General features: G+C 47.0%; 1 protein-coding gene across 1 annotated transcript in view; it reads left to right on the top strand.

Moving 5' to 3' along the window:
- LOC134934585 (chloride anion exchanger-like) overlaps positions 1–15,146 on the top strand; it is a 158,913-nt gene extending 143,767 nt beyond the window's left edge. Inside the window, exons 18-22 of the mRNA XM_063929991.1 lie at positions 1,756–1,810; positions 2,093–2,238; positions 12,025–12,090; positions 14,439–14,631; positions 14,704–15,146. Coding sequence (XP_063786061.1) covers positions 1,756–1,810; positions 2,093–2,238; positions 12,025–12,090; positions 14,439–14,631; positions 14,704–15,146 — 903 coding nt within the window. The remainder of the gene's footprint in view (positions 1–1,755; positions 1,811–2,092; positions 2,239–12,024; positions 12,091–14,438; positions 14,632–14,703) is intronic.
- Positions 15,147–15,534: the final 388 nt, after the last annotated feature.

Genomic DNA, 15,534 nt, shown 5'->3' with positions numbered 1-15,534 from the left:
GACAAATCAAAGGTTCAGAGGAAGAAGTCACATGAGCTTGGGGTCAAAGCTGCACAAGGAAATACATATAGGGACTAACAGAGAACAAACTATCAAGTTCTTCACCCAGAAGTAAACACACTGAATTATACAGATACGTGGTCAATAATATGTGATTGAGGATATGACTCAAACACTATTAGTTACAACTGTGTTTTCAGTTGATATGTCTACATTTTATTTATCCAATAGTTGCCTGTGAGACTGACATTGAAACATACATTATGTAATAGTAAGTTTATAGCAAGATGCATAGAAGGCACAAATTCATATGTAGATAGATATTGATTGATTGATGACTCCTTTGTATTCACTCAATTTTCTCTCTAGAATAAACATTTGTAGCAAGTTCAGTGGTTGCATTACACTGGCACAATTTGTCACATTGCATTAAGGCACAAGAAGACACAGAAAAAAAGGTTAGCCCAGCACTGTCTATTCAATGTTAGACCTACTTTTCCTGCTACCAACCTATGGGACAGTCCTCACCTACACCTGAGAGGCGGCATCAGGGTCGGTGACACCCAGTAGAGTAAATGTGTCGTCGCCGCCCCCCCCCCCAAAAAATAAAAATAAAAATGGGAACATGGCCTCATAGGGGAGCAAACATTTGCTTCAAGCCAAGGCATGGCCTCATAGGGAGGGGTTGTGGCCTCTCTGGGAAGGGGTGTGGTCTCACTTGGGAGGGGCATGGCCTCACAGGAGGCTCCCATTGCATCATTCTGGGGCATAACCAGCATTCCTGGAGATGCTGTGCTGCCTACATTGCCGGCTCCTCCTCAGTGACAGGAGCTAGGTGCTGCACGAGATTGTCACTGTGCAGCACCAGGCTACTAGTCACTGTGGAGGAGGAGGAGCCGGCATTGTGGTGTTACCTCCTGGAAGGGTGACACCCAGGTACGGCTTGCTCCCCCCATTGTGATGACTCTGCCTACACTATATAATCTTTCACATGGTGGCCCTTGTGATTAGGTTACAGTACCTGTAGAATGGTAGGTTCCAGACAGCCACTCTTTTTACGGTATCCGTTCACATGGTCGACCATGTTATGGTCGACAGTCATTAGGTCGACCACTATTGGTCGACATTGACATGGTCGACATGGACACATGGTCGACACATGAAAATGGTCGACGCATGAAAGGTCGACATATGAAAATGTCGACATGAGTTTTTTTAACTTTTTTTTCTTTTGGGGAACTTTTCCATACTTTACGATCCACATGGACTACGATTGGAACGGTAAAGTGTGCCGAGCGAAGCGGTAGCGGAGCGAAGGCACCATGCGAGGGGATGCGGTGCACTAATTGGGGTTCCCAGTCACTTTACGCAAAAAACGACACCAAAAAAAGTTAAAAAAAACTCATGTCGACCTTTTCATGTGTCGACCTTTCATGTGTCGACCATTTTCATGTGTCGACCATGTGTCCATGTCGACCAATAGTGGTCGACCTAATGACTGTCGACCATAACATGGTCGACCATTCATACCGGAACCTATTTTTACTCCTATACATCACACAACACAACAAATGATACATATAATTCACTTGGTTTCCTGTTTCTTTAGCATACAGAAGCATAAAAAAAAAGTCACAAAGACTTGTTGAATTTGTGGTTGTAATATCCTTATCATAATTTTTCTGTGAATTTAATAACTAACTGTACAATACAGTACACATCCAAAACTTTAAACAGTCTTTATTTTTTATACAGATTCTAAAGGAATTTTACAAGGTTGAAGTTGATACGTACATTGCTGGTGCTGACTGTAAGCAGTTTCCTAAACACAACTGATTTTAAAGTAAATTCATTTCAATTTGTTCAAATTTGGAAATAACATCATTAGTGAATGTATTTGTTTGTTTACAGGACTATTAGAGCAAATCCTCATCTGTCCCATGTTTTTTAATGAGAGTTTTGATTTCACACAATAAAACAGGTGGTGGGCTATCAATATGTGGGTGTGGTCAAATCAGATCGGTGGTAGAAAGATGGTCCCGTCTGTTAACCAAACCTTTTACATAGTGTATTCTTTATTTTCACTCATCAGGTTCTGTCCTGGACAAGTTGAAGAGAAGTGAATTTTTTGACAAAGATATAAAAACGTCAATATTTTTTCTTACTGTCCATGATGCAGTTTTGCATGTCCTTGAAAAAAAAGGCTTGGAATATGCATTTAAGTCTGACTCTGAAAAGGTAACTAATCCCGTTGGTATGACTTATATACTGAGTGGCCACGTTGTTAGATACGCATTTGTAGTACAAGATAGTAGCATTATATGGCATGGGTCAACAAGGTGCTGGAATGTTCCTTAGTATCACACAGTCGCTGCAGATTTATCAGCTGCACATTCATGAATCTATATTACCATGATATCCCTAAAGTACACTATTGGATGTATGTCTGGTGACTGTGAACTTACACTGAACTTACTGTCACGTTCATGGAACCTGCTTGAGATGACATGTGGTCTTTGACATGATGAGTTATCCTGCTGGAAGCAGCCATTAGCAGATAGGAACACTGGCCCTCATTCCGAGTTGATCGCTCGCAAGGCGAATGTAGCAGAGTTACACACGCTAAGCCGCCGCCTACTGGGAGTGAATCTTAGCTTCTTAAATGTGCGACCGATGTATGCGCAATATTGCGATTACAAACGAGTTAGCAGTTTTTGAGTAGCTTCAGACTTACTCTGCCTGTGCGATCAGTTCAGTGCTTTTCGGTCCTGGCTGACGTCATAAACACACCCAGCGTTCGCCCAGGCACACCCACCGTTTCCCCGGCCACTCCTGCGTTTTCTCCGGAAACGGTAGCGTTTCCAGCCACACGCCCCTAAAACGCCGTGCATCCGCCCAGTAACACCCATTTCCTGTCAATCACAATGCGAACGTCGGAGCGATGAAAAAGACGTGAGTAAACTTACTTTCTTCATAGTAAAGTTACTTGGCGCAGTCGCAGTGCGAACATTGCGCATGCGCACTAAGAGAATTCTCACTGCGATGCGATGAAAATCTCCGAGCGAACAACTCGGAATGAGGGCCACTGTAACCATAAAGCAAAGCACATACTCGGCAACAATACTCAGATGGGCTGTGACATTTAAACCATTTTCGGTTGGTATTGAGGTCTATTTACTAATTGGAATAAGATAACTGGAGAGAGATAAAGTACTAGCCAATCAGGGCCTAACTGCTATGTTACAGGCTGTGTTTGAAAAATGACACCTAGGAGCTGGTTAGTTGGTACTTTGGACTTAATTCAGACCTGATCGCAGCAGCAAATTTGTTAGCAGTTGGGCAAAACCATGGAGGTCATTCCGAGTTGTTCGCTCGCAAGGCGATTTTAGCAGAGTTGCTCACGCTAAGCCGCCGCCTACTGGGAGTGAATCTTAGCATCTTAAAATTGCGAACGAAGTATTCGCAATATTGCGATTACACACCTCGAAGCAGTTTCTGAGTAGCTTCAGACTTACTCGGCATCTGCGATCAGTTCAGTGCTTGTCGTTCCTGGTTTGACGTCACAAACACTCCCAGCGTTCGCCCAGACACTCCTCCGTTTCTCCGGCCACTCCTGCGTTTTTTCCGGAAACGGTAGCGTTTTTTCCCACACGCCCATAAAACGGCCAGTTTCCGCCCAGTAACACCCTTTTCCTGTCAATCACATTACGATCGCCAGACCGATGAAAAAGCCGTGAGTAAAATTACTAAGTGCATAGCAAATTTACTTGGCGCAGTCGCAGTGCGGACATTGCGCATGCGCATTAAGCGGAAAATCGCTGCGATGCGAAGATTATTACAGAGCGAACAACTCGGAATGAGGGCCCATGTGCACTGCAGTGGGGCAGATATAACATGTGCAGAGAGAGTTAGATTTGAGTGGGGTGTGTTCAAACAGAAATCTAAATTGCACTGTAAAAATAAAGCAGCCAGTATTTACCCTGCACAGAAACAATATAACCCACACAAATCTAACTTTCTCTGCACATGTTACATCTGCCCCACCTGCAGTGCACGTGGTTTTGCCCATTAGCTAACAAGTTTGCTGCTGCTATCAGATCTGAATTAGGCCCTTTGTTTCTCTACACTTTATTGCTCTCCTATGCTTAGTAAATAGAACCATAACATACCTCCCAACTGTCCCGATTTTCGCGGGACAGTCCCATTTTTTGGGGACTGTCCCGCTGTCCCACCCGCGGGCCGCAGTGTCCCGCGGTGGGGGGGGGGGGGGGGGCAGTTGGGAGGCTCTGTCACTTGCTGCCCTGCTTAGCAGAGCAGCGGTGAATAGATGCTCTGCGCATGTGCACAGCGTCTATTCAGTGCAGACAGAAGGAGAGAGGGCATGCCAGCAGCTCACAGTGTGCTGGGCATGCCCCCTCAGTGACAAAAAACCGGGGGAGTGGCTCGCGACCGCGGCACTCCCCCGAAGCCACACACCCTTTTCAGAGGCCCGGCCCCCTTTCCTGGCGGGGCGCGGCTGTGCCGCACCAAGGGTCCCTCTTTCCTCTGCTAAAAAGTTGTGAGGTATGCCATAACAGGCTTAATTTGTGCTAAAAAACAGAAAAAATAAGATTTTACTTACCGGTAAATCTATTTCTCGTAGTCCGTAGTGGATGCTGGGGACTCCGTAAGGACCATGGGGATAGACGGGCTCCGCAGGAGACATGGGCACTTTAAGAAAGAATTTAGGTTCTGGTGTGCACTGGCTCCTCCCTCTATGCCCCTCCTCCAGACCTCAGTTAGAGACACTGTGCCCAGAAGAGCTGACAGTACAAGGAAAGGAGTTTGGTAATCCAGGGCAAGATTCATACCAGCCACACCAATCACACCGTATAACATGTGAAAACAACCAGCTAACAGCATGACAAATGATAGAGCATCAGGTCAAACCCTGATGCAACCATAACATAACCCTTATTGAAGCAATAACTATATACAAGCATTGCAGAAGAAGTCCGCACTTGGGACAGGCGCCCAGCATCCACTACGGACTACGAGAAATAGATTTCCGGGAAGTAAAATCTTATTTTCTCTAACGTCCTAGTGGATGCTGGGGACTCCGTAAGGACCATGGGGATTATACCAAAGCTCCCAAACGGGCGGGAGAGTGCGGATGACTCTGCAGCACCGATTGAGCAAACAAGAGGTCCTCCTCAGCCAGGGTATCAAACTTGTAGAATTTTGCAAAAGTGTTTGAACCTGATCAAGTAGCCGCTCGGCAAAGTTGTAATGCCGAGACCCCTCGGGCAGCCGCCCAAAAAGAGCCCACCTTCCTAGTGGAATGGGCCTTAACTGATTTTGGCAGCGGCAATCCAGCCGCAGAATGAGCCTGCTGAATCGTGTTACAGATCCAGCGAGCAATAGTTTGCTTTGAAGCAGGAGCACCAAGCTTGTTGGATGCATACAGGATAAACAACGACTCTGTTTTCCTGACCCTAGCCGTTCTGGCTACATAAACCTTCAAAGCCCTGACCACATCCAGCAACTCGGAATCCTCCAAGTCAGTAGTAGCCACAGGCACCACAATAGGTTGGTTTGTATGAAAAGATGAAACCACTTTCGGCAGAAATTGTAGACGGGTCCGCAATTCTGCTCTATCCACATGGAAAACCAGATAGGGGCTTTTATGTGACAAAGCCGCCAACTCTGACACACGCCTAGCCAAAGCCAAGGATAATAGCATGACCACCTTCCACATGAGATATTTCAACTCCACCGTTTTAAGTGGTTCAAACCAGTGGGATTTCAGGAAACTTACCACCACGTTAATATCCCAAGGTGCCACTGGAGGCACAAAAGGAGGCTGAATATGCAGCACTTCCTTTACAAACGTCTGAACTTCAGGCAGAGAAGACAACTCCTTTTGAAAGAAAATGGATAGGGCCGAAATCTGGACCTTAATGGAACCCAATTTTAGGCCCAAATTCACCGGACTGTAGGAAGTGAAGGAAACGGCCCAGCTGGAATTCCTCCGTAGGAGCATTCCTGGCCTCACACCAAGCAACATATTTTCGCCATATACGGTGATAATGTTGAGCTGTCACGTCCTTCCTAGCCTTTATCAGCGTAGGAATGACCTCATCCGGAATGCCTTTCTCTGCTAGGATCCGGCGTTCAACCGCCATGCCGTCAAACGCAGCCGCGGTAAGTCTTGGAACAGACAGGGCCCCTGTTGCAACAAGTCCTGTCGTACAGGAAGAGGCCACGGGTCCTCTGTGAGCATTTCTTGCAGATCTGGATACCAAGTCCTTCGTGGCCAATCTGGAACAATGAGGATTGTTCTCACTCCTCTTTCTTATTATCCTCAGCACCTTGAGTATGAGAGGAAGAGGAGGAAATACATAGACCGACTGGAACACCCACGGTGTGCCCAGGGCATCCACAGCTATCGCCTGAGGGTCTCTTGACCTGGCGCAATACCCCGTAGCTTTTTGTTGAGGCGGGATGCCATCATGTCCACCTGTGGCAGTTCCCACCGACTTGTAATCTGTGCGAAGACTTCCTGATGAAGTCCCCACTCTCCCGGGTGGAGGTCGTGTCTGCTGAGAAAGTCTGCTTCCCAGTTGTCCACTCCCGGGATGAACACTGCTGACAGTGCGCTTACGTGATTCTCCGCCCAGCGAAGAATTCTGGTGGTTTCCGCCATCGCCACCCTTCTCCTTGTGCCGCCTTGTCGGTTTACATGAGCCACTGCGGTGATGTTGTCTGACTGAATCAGAACCGGTTGGTCGCGAAGTTGTATATGGCCCTTAGTTCCAGGATGTTGATGTGAAGGCAAGTCCTTTGACTTGACCACAGACCTTGGAAATTTCTTCCCTGTGTGACTGCTCCCCAACCTCGGAGGCTTGCGTCCGTGGTCACCAGGACCCAGTCCTGAATGCCGAATCTGCGGCCCTCGAGAAGGTGAGCGCTCTGCAGCCACCACAGGAGTGACACCCTGGCCCTGGGGGATAGAGTGATTAACTGATGAATCTGAAGATGTGATCCGGACCACTTATCCAGTAAGTCCCATTGAAAGGTCCTCGCATGGAACCTGCCGAAGGGAATGGCCTCGTATGATGTCACCATCTTTCCCAGGACTTGAGTGCAGTGATGTACTGACACCTGTTTTGGTTTTAATAGGTTCCTGACCAGTGTCATGAGTTCCTGAGCTTTCTCTATCGGGAGATAAACCCTTTTCTGGTCTGTGTCTAGAATCATGCCCAGGAAAGGCAGACGAGTCGTAGGAACCAACTGCGTCTTTGGAATATTCAGAATCCAGCCGTGTTGCCGTAACACTTCCAGAGAAAGTGCAACGCTGTTCAGCAACTGCTCTCTTGATCTCGCTTTTATGAGATCGTCCAAGTACGGGATAATGGTGACCCCTTGCTTCCGCAGGAGTACCATCATTTCCGCCATTACCATGGTAAATATTCTCGGTGCCGTGGAGAGACCAAACGGCAACGTCGGAAATTGGTAATGACAATCCTGTACCACAAATCTGAGGTACGCCTGATGAGGTGGATAAATGGGGACATGAAGGTATGCATCCTTTATGTCCAGAGACACCATAAAATCCCCCCCTTCCAGGCTTGCGATGACCGCTCTCAGCTATTCCATCTTGAACTTGAACCTTTTCAGGTATATGTTCACGGATTTTAAATTCAATATGGGTCTGACCGAACCGTCCGGTTTCGAGACTACAAACATGGTCGAATAATAACCCCTTCCCTGTTGAAGGAGGGGAACCTTGACCACCACCTGTTGAAGATACAATTTGTGAATTGCAGTTAACACTATTTCCCTCTCGTGGGGGGAAGCAGGTAGGGCCGATTTGAGGTATCGGTGAGGGGGCATCTCTTCGAATTCCAGCTTGTATCCCTGAGACACAATTTCTATCGCCCAGGGATCCACCTGGGAGTGAACCCACTTGTGGCTGAAATTCCGAAGACGTGCCCCCACCGGGCCTAGCTCCGCCTGTGCGGTGGATTTTGTAGAGGCCGGGGAGGACTTCTGTTCCTGGGAACTAGCTGTGTTGTGCAGCTTCTTACCTCTGCCCCTGCCTCTGGCAAGAAAGGACGCACCTCGGACTTTCTTGTTTCTTTGTGATCGAAAGGACTGCATTTGATAATACGGTGCTCTCTTAGGCTGTGAGGGAATAAAAGGCAAAAAATTTGACTTTCCAGCTGTAGCTGTGGAGACCAGGTCCGAGAGACCCTCCCCAAACAATTCCCCACCCTTGTAAGGTAAAACCTCCATATGCCTTTTTGAGTCGGCATCACCTGTCCATTGCCGAGTCCACAGGACCCTTCTGGCAGAAATCGACATAGCATTTATTCTAGAACCATGTAGACTAATGTCTCTTTGAGCATTTCTCATATATAGGACAGCGTCTTTAATATGCCCCAGGGTCAACAATACAGTATCCTTGTCTAAGGTATCAATTTCCTCAGATAAGGTATCCGTCCATGCTGCTACAGCACTACACACCCAGGCCGACGCGATTGCCGGCCTTAGTAAGGTACCTGAATGTGTATAAATGGACTTCAGGGTAACCTCCTGTTTGCGATCCGCAGCATCTTTGAGGGTAGCCGTATCCTGTGACGGCAGGGCTACCTTCTTGGATAAGCGTGTTAAAGCTTTGTCCACCCTAGGGGAGGATTCCCAGTGTAACCTGTCCGTTGGCGGGAAAGGATACGCCATAAGAATCCTTTTGGAAATCTGCAGTTTTTTATCTGGAGATTCCCAAGCCTTTTCACATAACTCATTTAGCTCGTGTGAGGGGGGAAAGGTTACCTCCGGCTTCTTTTCCCCATACATATGCACCCTCTTGTCAGGGACTGGGGTTTCCTCTGTGATGTGCAACACATCCTTAATTGCTATAATCATATAACGGATGGATTTAGCCAATTTTGGCTGTAACTTTGCATCATCGTAATCGACACTGGAGTCAGAATCCATGTCGGTATCTGTGTCAACAGTTTGTGATAGTGGGCGCTTCTGAGACCCTGACGGCCTCAGCGACATAGGATCAGGCACGGGTTGGGACCCTGACTGTCCCGAGGCTTCAGCTTTTTCTAACTTTTTATGCAAGAAATTAACATTATCATTTAAAACCTTCCACATATCCATCAAATCAGGTGTCGGCGCCGTCGGCGGAGACACCACATTCATTTGCTCCTGCTCTGCTTCCACATAGCCTATCTCATCAGATATGTCGACACAAGTGTACCGACACACCACACACACAGGGAATACCCTCTCTGACGACAGTTCCCCCACAAGGCCCTTTGGAGAGACAGAGAGAGAGTATGCCAGCACACACCCCAGCGCTATAAACCCAGGAGTAACCCAGTAGCTTAATGTTAACCCAGTAGCTGCTGTTTATATTGCTTTTTTGCGCCTAATTATGTGCCCCCCCCCCTCTCTTTTTACTCTCTTCTACCGTGTATCTGCAGGGGAGAGCCTGGGGAGCTTCCTCTCAGCGGAGCTGTGGAGAAAAAATGGCGCTGGTGAGTGCTGAGGAAGAAGCCCCGCCCCCTCGGCGGCGGGCTTCTGTCCCGCTTAAATATGCAATTTTTTGGCGGGGGCTCATACATATATACAGTGCCCAGCTATATATATGCTTAACTTTGCCAAAAGTGGTCCCAAATGCTGCCCAGCCACCCCCCCCCCCCCCACGCGCCCTGCACCCTTACAGTGACCGGAGTATGTGTAGGTGTGTGGAGCAATGGCGCACAGCTGCAGTGCTGTGCGTTACCTCAGTGAAGAACACGGAGTCTTCTGCCGCCTGTGAAGTCTTCTTTGCTTCTCATACTCACCCGGCTTCTGTCTTCCGGCTCTGCGAGGGGGACGGCGGCGCGGCTCCGGGCCGGACGGCGAGGATGAGATCTTGCGTACCGATCCCTCTGGAGCTAATGGTGTCCAGTAGCCTAAGAAGCAGGACCTAGCTTCAGAGAGTAGGGCTATTTCTCTCCCCTCAGTCCCACGATGCAGGGAGTCTGTTGCCAGCAGAGCTCCCTGAAAATAAAAAACCTAACAAAATACTTTCTCTCAGCAAACTCAGGAGAGCTCACTGAAAAGTACCCAGCTCGTCTGGGCACAGTATCAAACTGGAGGAGGGGCATAGAGGGAGGAGCCAGTACACACCAGAACCTAAATTCTTTCTTAAAGTGCCCATGTCTCCTGCGGAGCCCGTCTATCCCCATGGTCCTTACGGAGTCCCCAGCATCCACTAGGACGTTAGAGAAATATTCCCCTCACTATTACACCACCAGCCTGAGCTGCAGACATAAGGCAAATTAGATCCATAGCTTCAAGTTGTTTATGACACATTCTGACCCTACCATCTGCGTTTTACAGCAGAAATTGAGATTTGTTACTCCAGCCAACATTTAATCAGTTTTCAACTCTCCAGTTTTCTTGAGCTTGTGCCCAATGTAGCCTCAGATTCATGATCTTAACCAAATGGAGAGGAACCTGCCAAATTCTGCTGCTCTAGCCCATCCACTATAAGGTTCAATCTGCTGTTCATTCAGCTATGTTCTTCTGCATGACACTGTTGTAGTGTATGGTTATTTGCATTGCTGCCACTTTGCTGACTGCTTCAATTAGTCTGTACATTCTCTTCTAACCTATCGCATTAACAGAGAACTGCAGCTCTGTATAATATATGAACTATGGCCCTCATTCAGCTTCAGTTTTGCTTAATTAGCAAAACTGCAACTGCTTGCGATGGCACGCTGGGGGCCACCCAGCACAGGGCAGGCCGCCTAGCATGCTAATAGCAGCCAGCAAAAATGGCCCAGATCTACACCCGTTTTTGGCGCTTCGGCCCTACAATGCCCCCCCCTCGAACGCCTCTGCCTGTCTATCAGACAGAGTCGTTCATACCAATGCGATGCAAATGCATTGTTGGGCTCGGCCACGTGCAGATAAGGCACTGTGTGTGCACACTCATAAGTCGTCAGTATGTGATTGCATCGCTGATGTGATCCATACTGAATAATCAGATCAGATCCTAACTGTTAATTTACATATAGGAGCTGATTGGCTGGTGCCTATATCACCTTGAACATATCACTGGTTTATCACTTCCTTATGCCTTTTCCAGGTTAATACATCTGCCCCAGAGTTTTTTAAATTAGTTAATAATGTATCCAATTATTCTAAATATATGTGAGTGAAGGGGACATGGGGCCTTATTCAGTATGGATCACATCAGCGATGCAATCACATACTGACGACTTATGAGTGTGCACACACAGTGCCTTATCTGCCCGTTTTTGGCGCTTCGGCCCTACAATGCCCCCCCCCCCCCCCCTCGAACGCTTCTGCCTGTCTATCGGACAGAGTCGTCCATACCAATGCGATGCAAATGCATTGTTGGGCTCGGCCACGTGCAGATAAGGCACTGTGTGTGCACACTCATAAGTCGTCAGTATGTGATTGCATCGCTGATGTGATCCATACTGAATAAGGCCCCATGTCCCCTTCACTCACATATATTTAGAATAATTGGATACATTATTAACTAATTTAAAAAACTCTGGGGCAGATGTATTAACCTGGAAAAGGCATAAGGAAGTGATAAACCAGTGATATGTGCAAGGTGATAAAGGCACCAGCCAATCAGATCCTAACTGTTAATTTACATATTGGAGCTGATTGGCTGGTGCCTATATCACCTTGAACATATCACTGGTTTATCACTTCCTTATGCCTTCTCCAGGTTAATACATCTGCCCCTCTGTACTTTATAGTCTGCAGTTGGCACTGTCCCCACTGCGATTTACAGAGTGCTCTACTTGTGTGACAAATGTTTTCTAAAGTTACCAGTTACAAAGCTCTCATACAGATCAAAATTATTCAGAGGACTGAGAAACAAAGCAATTCATACAATCAACATGATTATTAATCTTTTTCTAAAAAAAAATTGCAATAGTACAGTAAATAATATTTTATTTTATATAATCTATTGTGAATGTGTTTTTGTGATTTTCACAGGATGCAGGAAGTGGTTTGTCTTTACATGGAATGACAAATGGAACCATTTACATCAATGATCATGTAGTAAGTAAATTATATGAGTATATAAAATAAATATCTACGAAATTTGCAACGGAATTTGCTGTGCTATATAAGAAACTGTTAATAATAAATAAATAAATATCTAGAAACACAGATTTAATATACATACACACACATATAGAAATGGCTTTCATGCAGATATGCCCAGGGCCATCAATAGAAGAATAATGCAGGCTACAGGAAATGCGTGGCACTCATAGGTCTTGGTCATTTTAAATCTTCAAAAAGACGCTGAGCGTTATCAATGGGGATCTCCCTCAATAGAATAATCAGTCAACATTTCATTTTATTCTTTAAAATAAAATAGTCGAATTGAGATGTGGGGGGAGGGGGAGAGCAGCGCTATATGCAGCGCTGCTGTAGCGCTGCTCTCCCCCGTCTGCCCGCGGCTTTCCCCCGTCTCCCCCCCCCAGTCTCTCTGCCTCTCTGGTCCCTCCTCTCTGTCCCTGCATCACAGCCGCCGCTCACGGCAGCGTCCACCCGGCTCCTTGCAAGCGAGGCCTTGCTTGCTAGAGCCGGGTGGAAGCAGCTGTGAGCGGTGGCTATGACATCCTCCAGCGCTGCTCCCCCGGTCCCCGCTTCGACTCTCGGCTCTGCCCGTCCACCACGCTCGGATCTGCCAGTCCACGCTCGGCTCTGCCCGTCCACGCTCGGCTCTGCCCGTCCCCGCTCGGCTCTGCCCGTCCCCACTCGGCTCTGCCTGTCCCTGCTCGGCTCTCCCCATCTCACTTCGACTTTTTTTAAAATCGAAGTGAGATGGTCAAAAAAGGGGCCAAAACCTGTCGGTGTTGACCCTGTTTTTGACACAAGCACGTGGATCGGCAGCTATTCCGCCGATCCACATGCTTTTCGACAAGTCGGATCCCTCAACTTGTCGAAAATTTGGAGTTTGATTGAATAGGTCGAATCATGATTTGACCTTAAAAAGTCGAAAACTGACGTCTTTTCGACAGACGCCAGCTTTCAACTTCAATTGAATATACCCCTTTGCCTCTCTGTGTGCCTGGGTACCCTGGTATGAGGTTGTGGAGCCAGGGGGCTGTAAATCTGGCCTCCGCAGGTTGCGGCATGCACCAGGACCTACAGCCGCAGTCTCGATTTTCCCTGCCTGCCCACCCAGGAGCTCCGCTTACCGCGAATCTCGATGTTGCTCAGCGGGACCTGTGGCATTCACTCCGCCCGCCTGGGGCTTCACATATCTTTCCCCCAAGACTAGCGGTGATCAGTTGACAAGCAGCAGGGACCCGGTGGGAGAGTCCGGGAAAGAACGCAGCGCCGCACTTCCAGAGCTCTGCCTGCGGCTGCTTGTCTGACGTGTGGCTGGTGTCATAGATGATTTTACAAGGTCAGTGGGCGTCTGGCCCTTCTCTGCCCTCACTGTATCTCCCAGCACATGTCCCTCTATATGTGAGCTCTGGGGATGCCACAGAGTGACCTGCAGTGACTCAGTGTGTAATCTGTGGACTTCCATATTGTGAACACCCATTTTCCTTCCCACTTGGCTGGCAGTCCTCCTGGGAATCTCCTCTTTCCTACCCACTCCTTTATTAGTGTCCTCCACTTGATTGATATTGCATATCTATTGCTATATAAAGGCACTCCTGAACAATTGTTGAATGTAGGCATCTCTACCTACACTCCATTACTTGGAATGCTGCTCTCCCTATACTCCTTTTTACTACAAATCCCACTCCAGTCCATCACCACAAAGTGAATTCCATCTCCTCTACCCCCCCCCCACCCCCATATATGTGTGATGGACTGTATGCTGCTTTTGGTCACTTTCAATCCTCTATATGCCATAGTGTCTCCGTGGTGATGTTGCTGATCAGATCACCGGGACCTTCAAGGAACTCCAACATTACTATTGTTTGTGACGCTCTCTCATTTGCATGTCCAGTCCCCCACAGATACACACAGTTGAAATACACAGTCATTCGGGTGTATTACAATTTGCTCTTCAATCTGCCTGTTAATCCTCCATAATTCTGTAATGTAGATTTTGATCATCCGCAGCTGTGATGTTACATTTCTCTTGCATCCACTACTAATGGCATACCGTTACCTCCGTCATGGTCTCCTATACATGTAAATAATATTATGGACAAATTCTTAAACTAATCTGCACTGAAACCTCAGTGCTGTAAGAGTGGAAATAAACGAGGAGAGCCGTGCCCCAAATCCGTGTTGTCGTTGCCTGCTTCAGATTGCTTGGATACAGCAGCAGATCTCCAAGTTGTCATGCCTCCGAAAGCACCTCCCACTCCCCCTTCCTATGCGGAAATAGCGAAAGCAATTAAAGAAAGGTGGAGCATCTTCTACAATCTCAGGTAGACAAATTTATGTCAGATGTGTCTGACCTGAAATCGGAACTTGGATCCATGTCACGCTGGATATCTGTGACTGAAAATAGGATTGGAGTGAATTTCAAGGAAATTGAAGATCTTAAAGAACAGGTCGCCTCTCTTTCTTCTTCTCGCCAACATATGTTAAAGATTGACGATCTTGAAAAGAGATTGAAGCGTAATATTCTGATTACAGTGGGCCTTAAGGAGTCGTTATAAGGTCCTGATCTCCTTAAATTCCTTCTTTAAGATTTTACAGATTTATTGGGAATCCTGAAAGAATTATCTTCTCTTGAAATCGAGAGAGCTCACAGGTTGGGCCCACCACGCGATTCCAACCAATCCGGGCCCCATCCAGTTATCTTTAAATGCTTGAACTTTCAACATAAGGAACTGATTTGGGCTGCCGCCAGGAATACGGGACCTCTTCACTGGGATGGCCAAAGACTGTTCCTATTTCTGGATTATTCTGCAGAGGTTTCAAGGGCCAGAAGGGAAATGTCGTCAATTTGTTCCCAACTAGTGAAGAATGGCACTAGATTTTCTCTTCTTTATCCTGTGCGGCTGTGCATCTTCACTCCACAAGGTCCAAAGGATTTCACATCAGTGGACTCTGCTAAAGACTTTGTGTCCGAAACTACGGAATCATCGAGGTCGGTTTCTGCTTCAGTCTCTATGGATCATAATGATTGAACTCAGGTCATATGGTTTCGGTTTCCTTACTCTTTCTTATGATTGTTTATCCCTCCCAGTGGATTGAGATGCTTATAATTTCTCTGTAGTGAGGTTATTGATTGGAGATTACTCCCCACCTCTCAGGGACATAGTTATTCCTTTCTAGGTTTGCTGATTCGGTTGCCTGTTTACTGTTTTTTATACATCACAGCTGCTAGATGTTAGTAGCTTATGTTACTGTGTGTTGATAAAAAAAAATTCATATTTTGTTCTTGTTGTTTTCTCTTTTTCTCCTCTTTTCCTCTACAATGTCTTTGTTGTATGGGTTGCTGTATCGTATGGGTCCTTCCACATTTACTTGCTCATTTATTGTTTTTCAAGTGTTGCTGAGATATCTTGTCTGTGG

Source organism: Pseudophryne corroboree, chromosome 6, assembly GCF_028390025.1.
Source record: "Pseudophryne corroboree isolate aPseCor3 chromosome 6, aPseCor3.hap2, whole genome shotgun sequence".
Classification (NCBI taxonomy): domain Eukaryota; kingdom Metazoa; phylum Chordata; class Amphibia; order Anura; family Myobatrachidae; genus Pseudophryne; species Pseudophryne corroboree.
The sequence above is the reverse complement of the archived record's forward strand: the minus strand, read 5'-3'. Positions and strand labels throughout refer to the sequence as shown.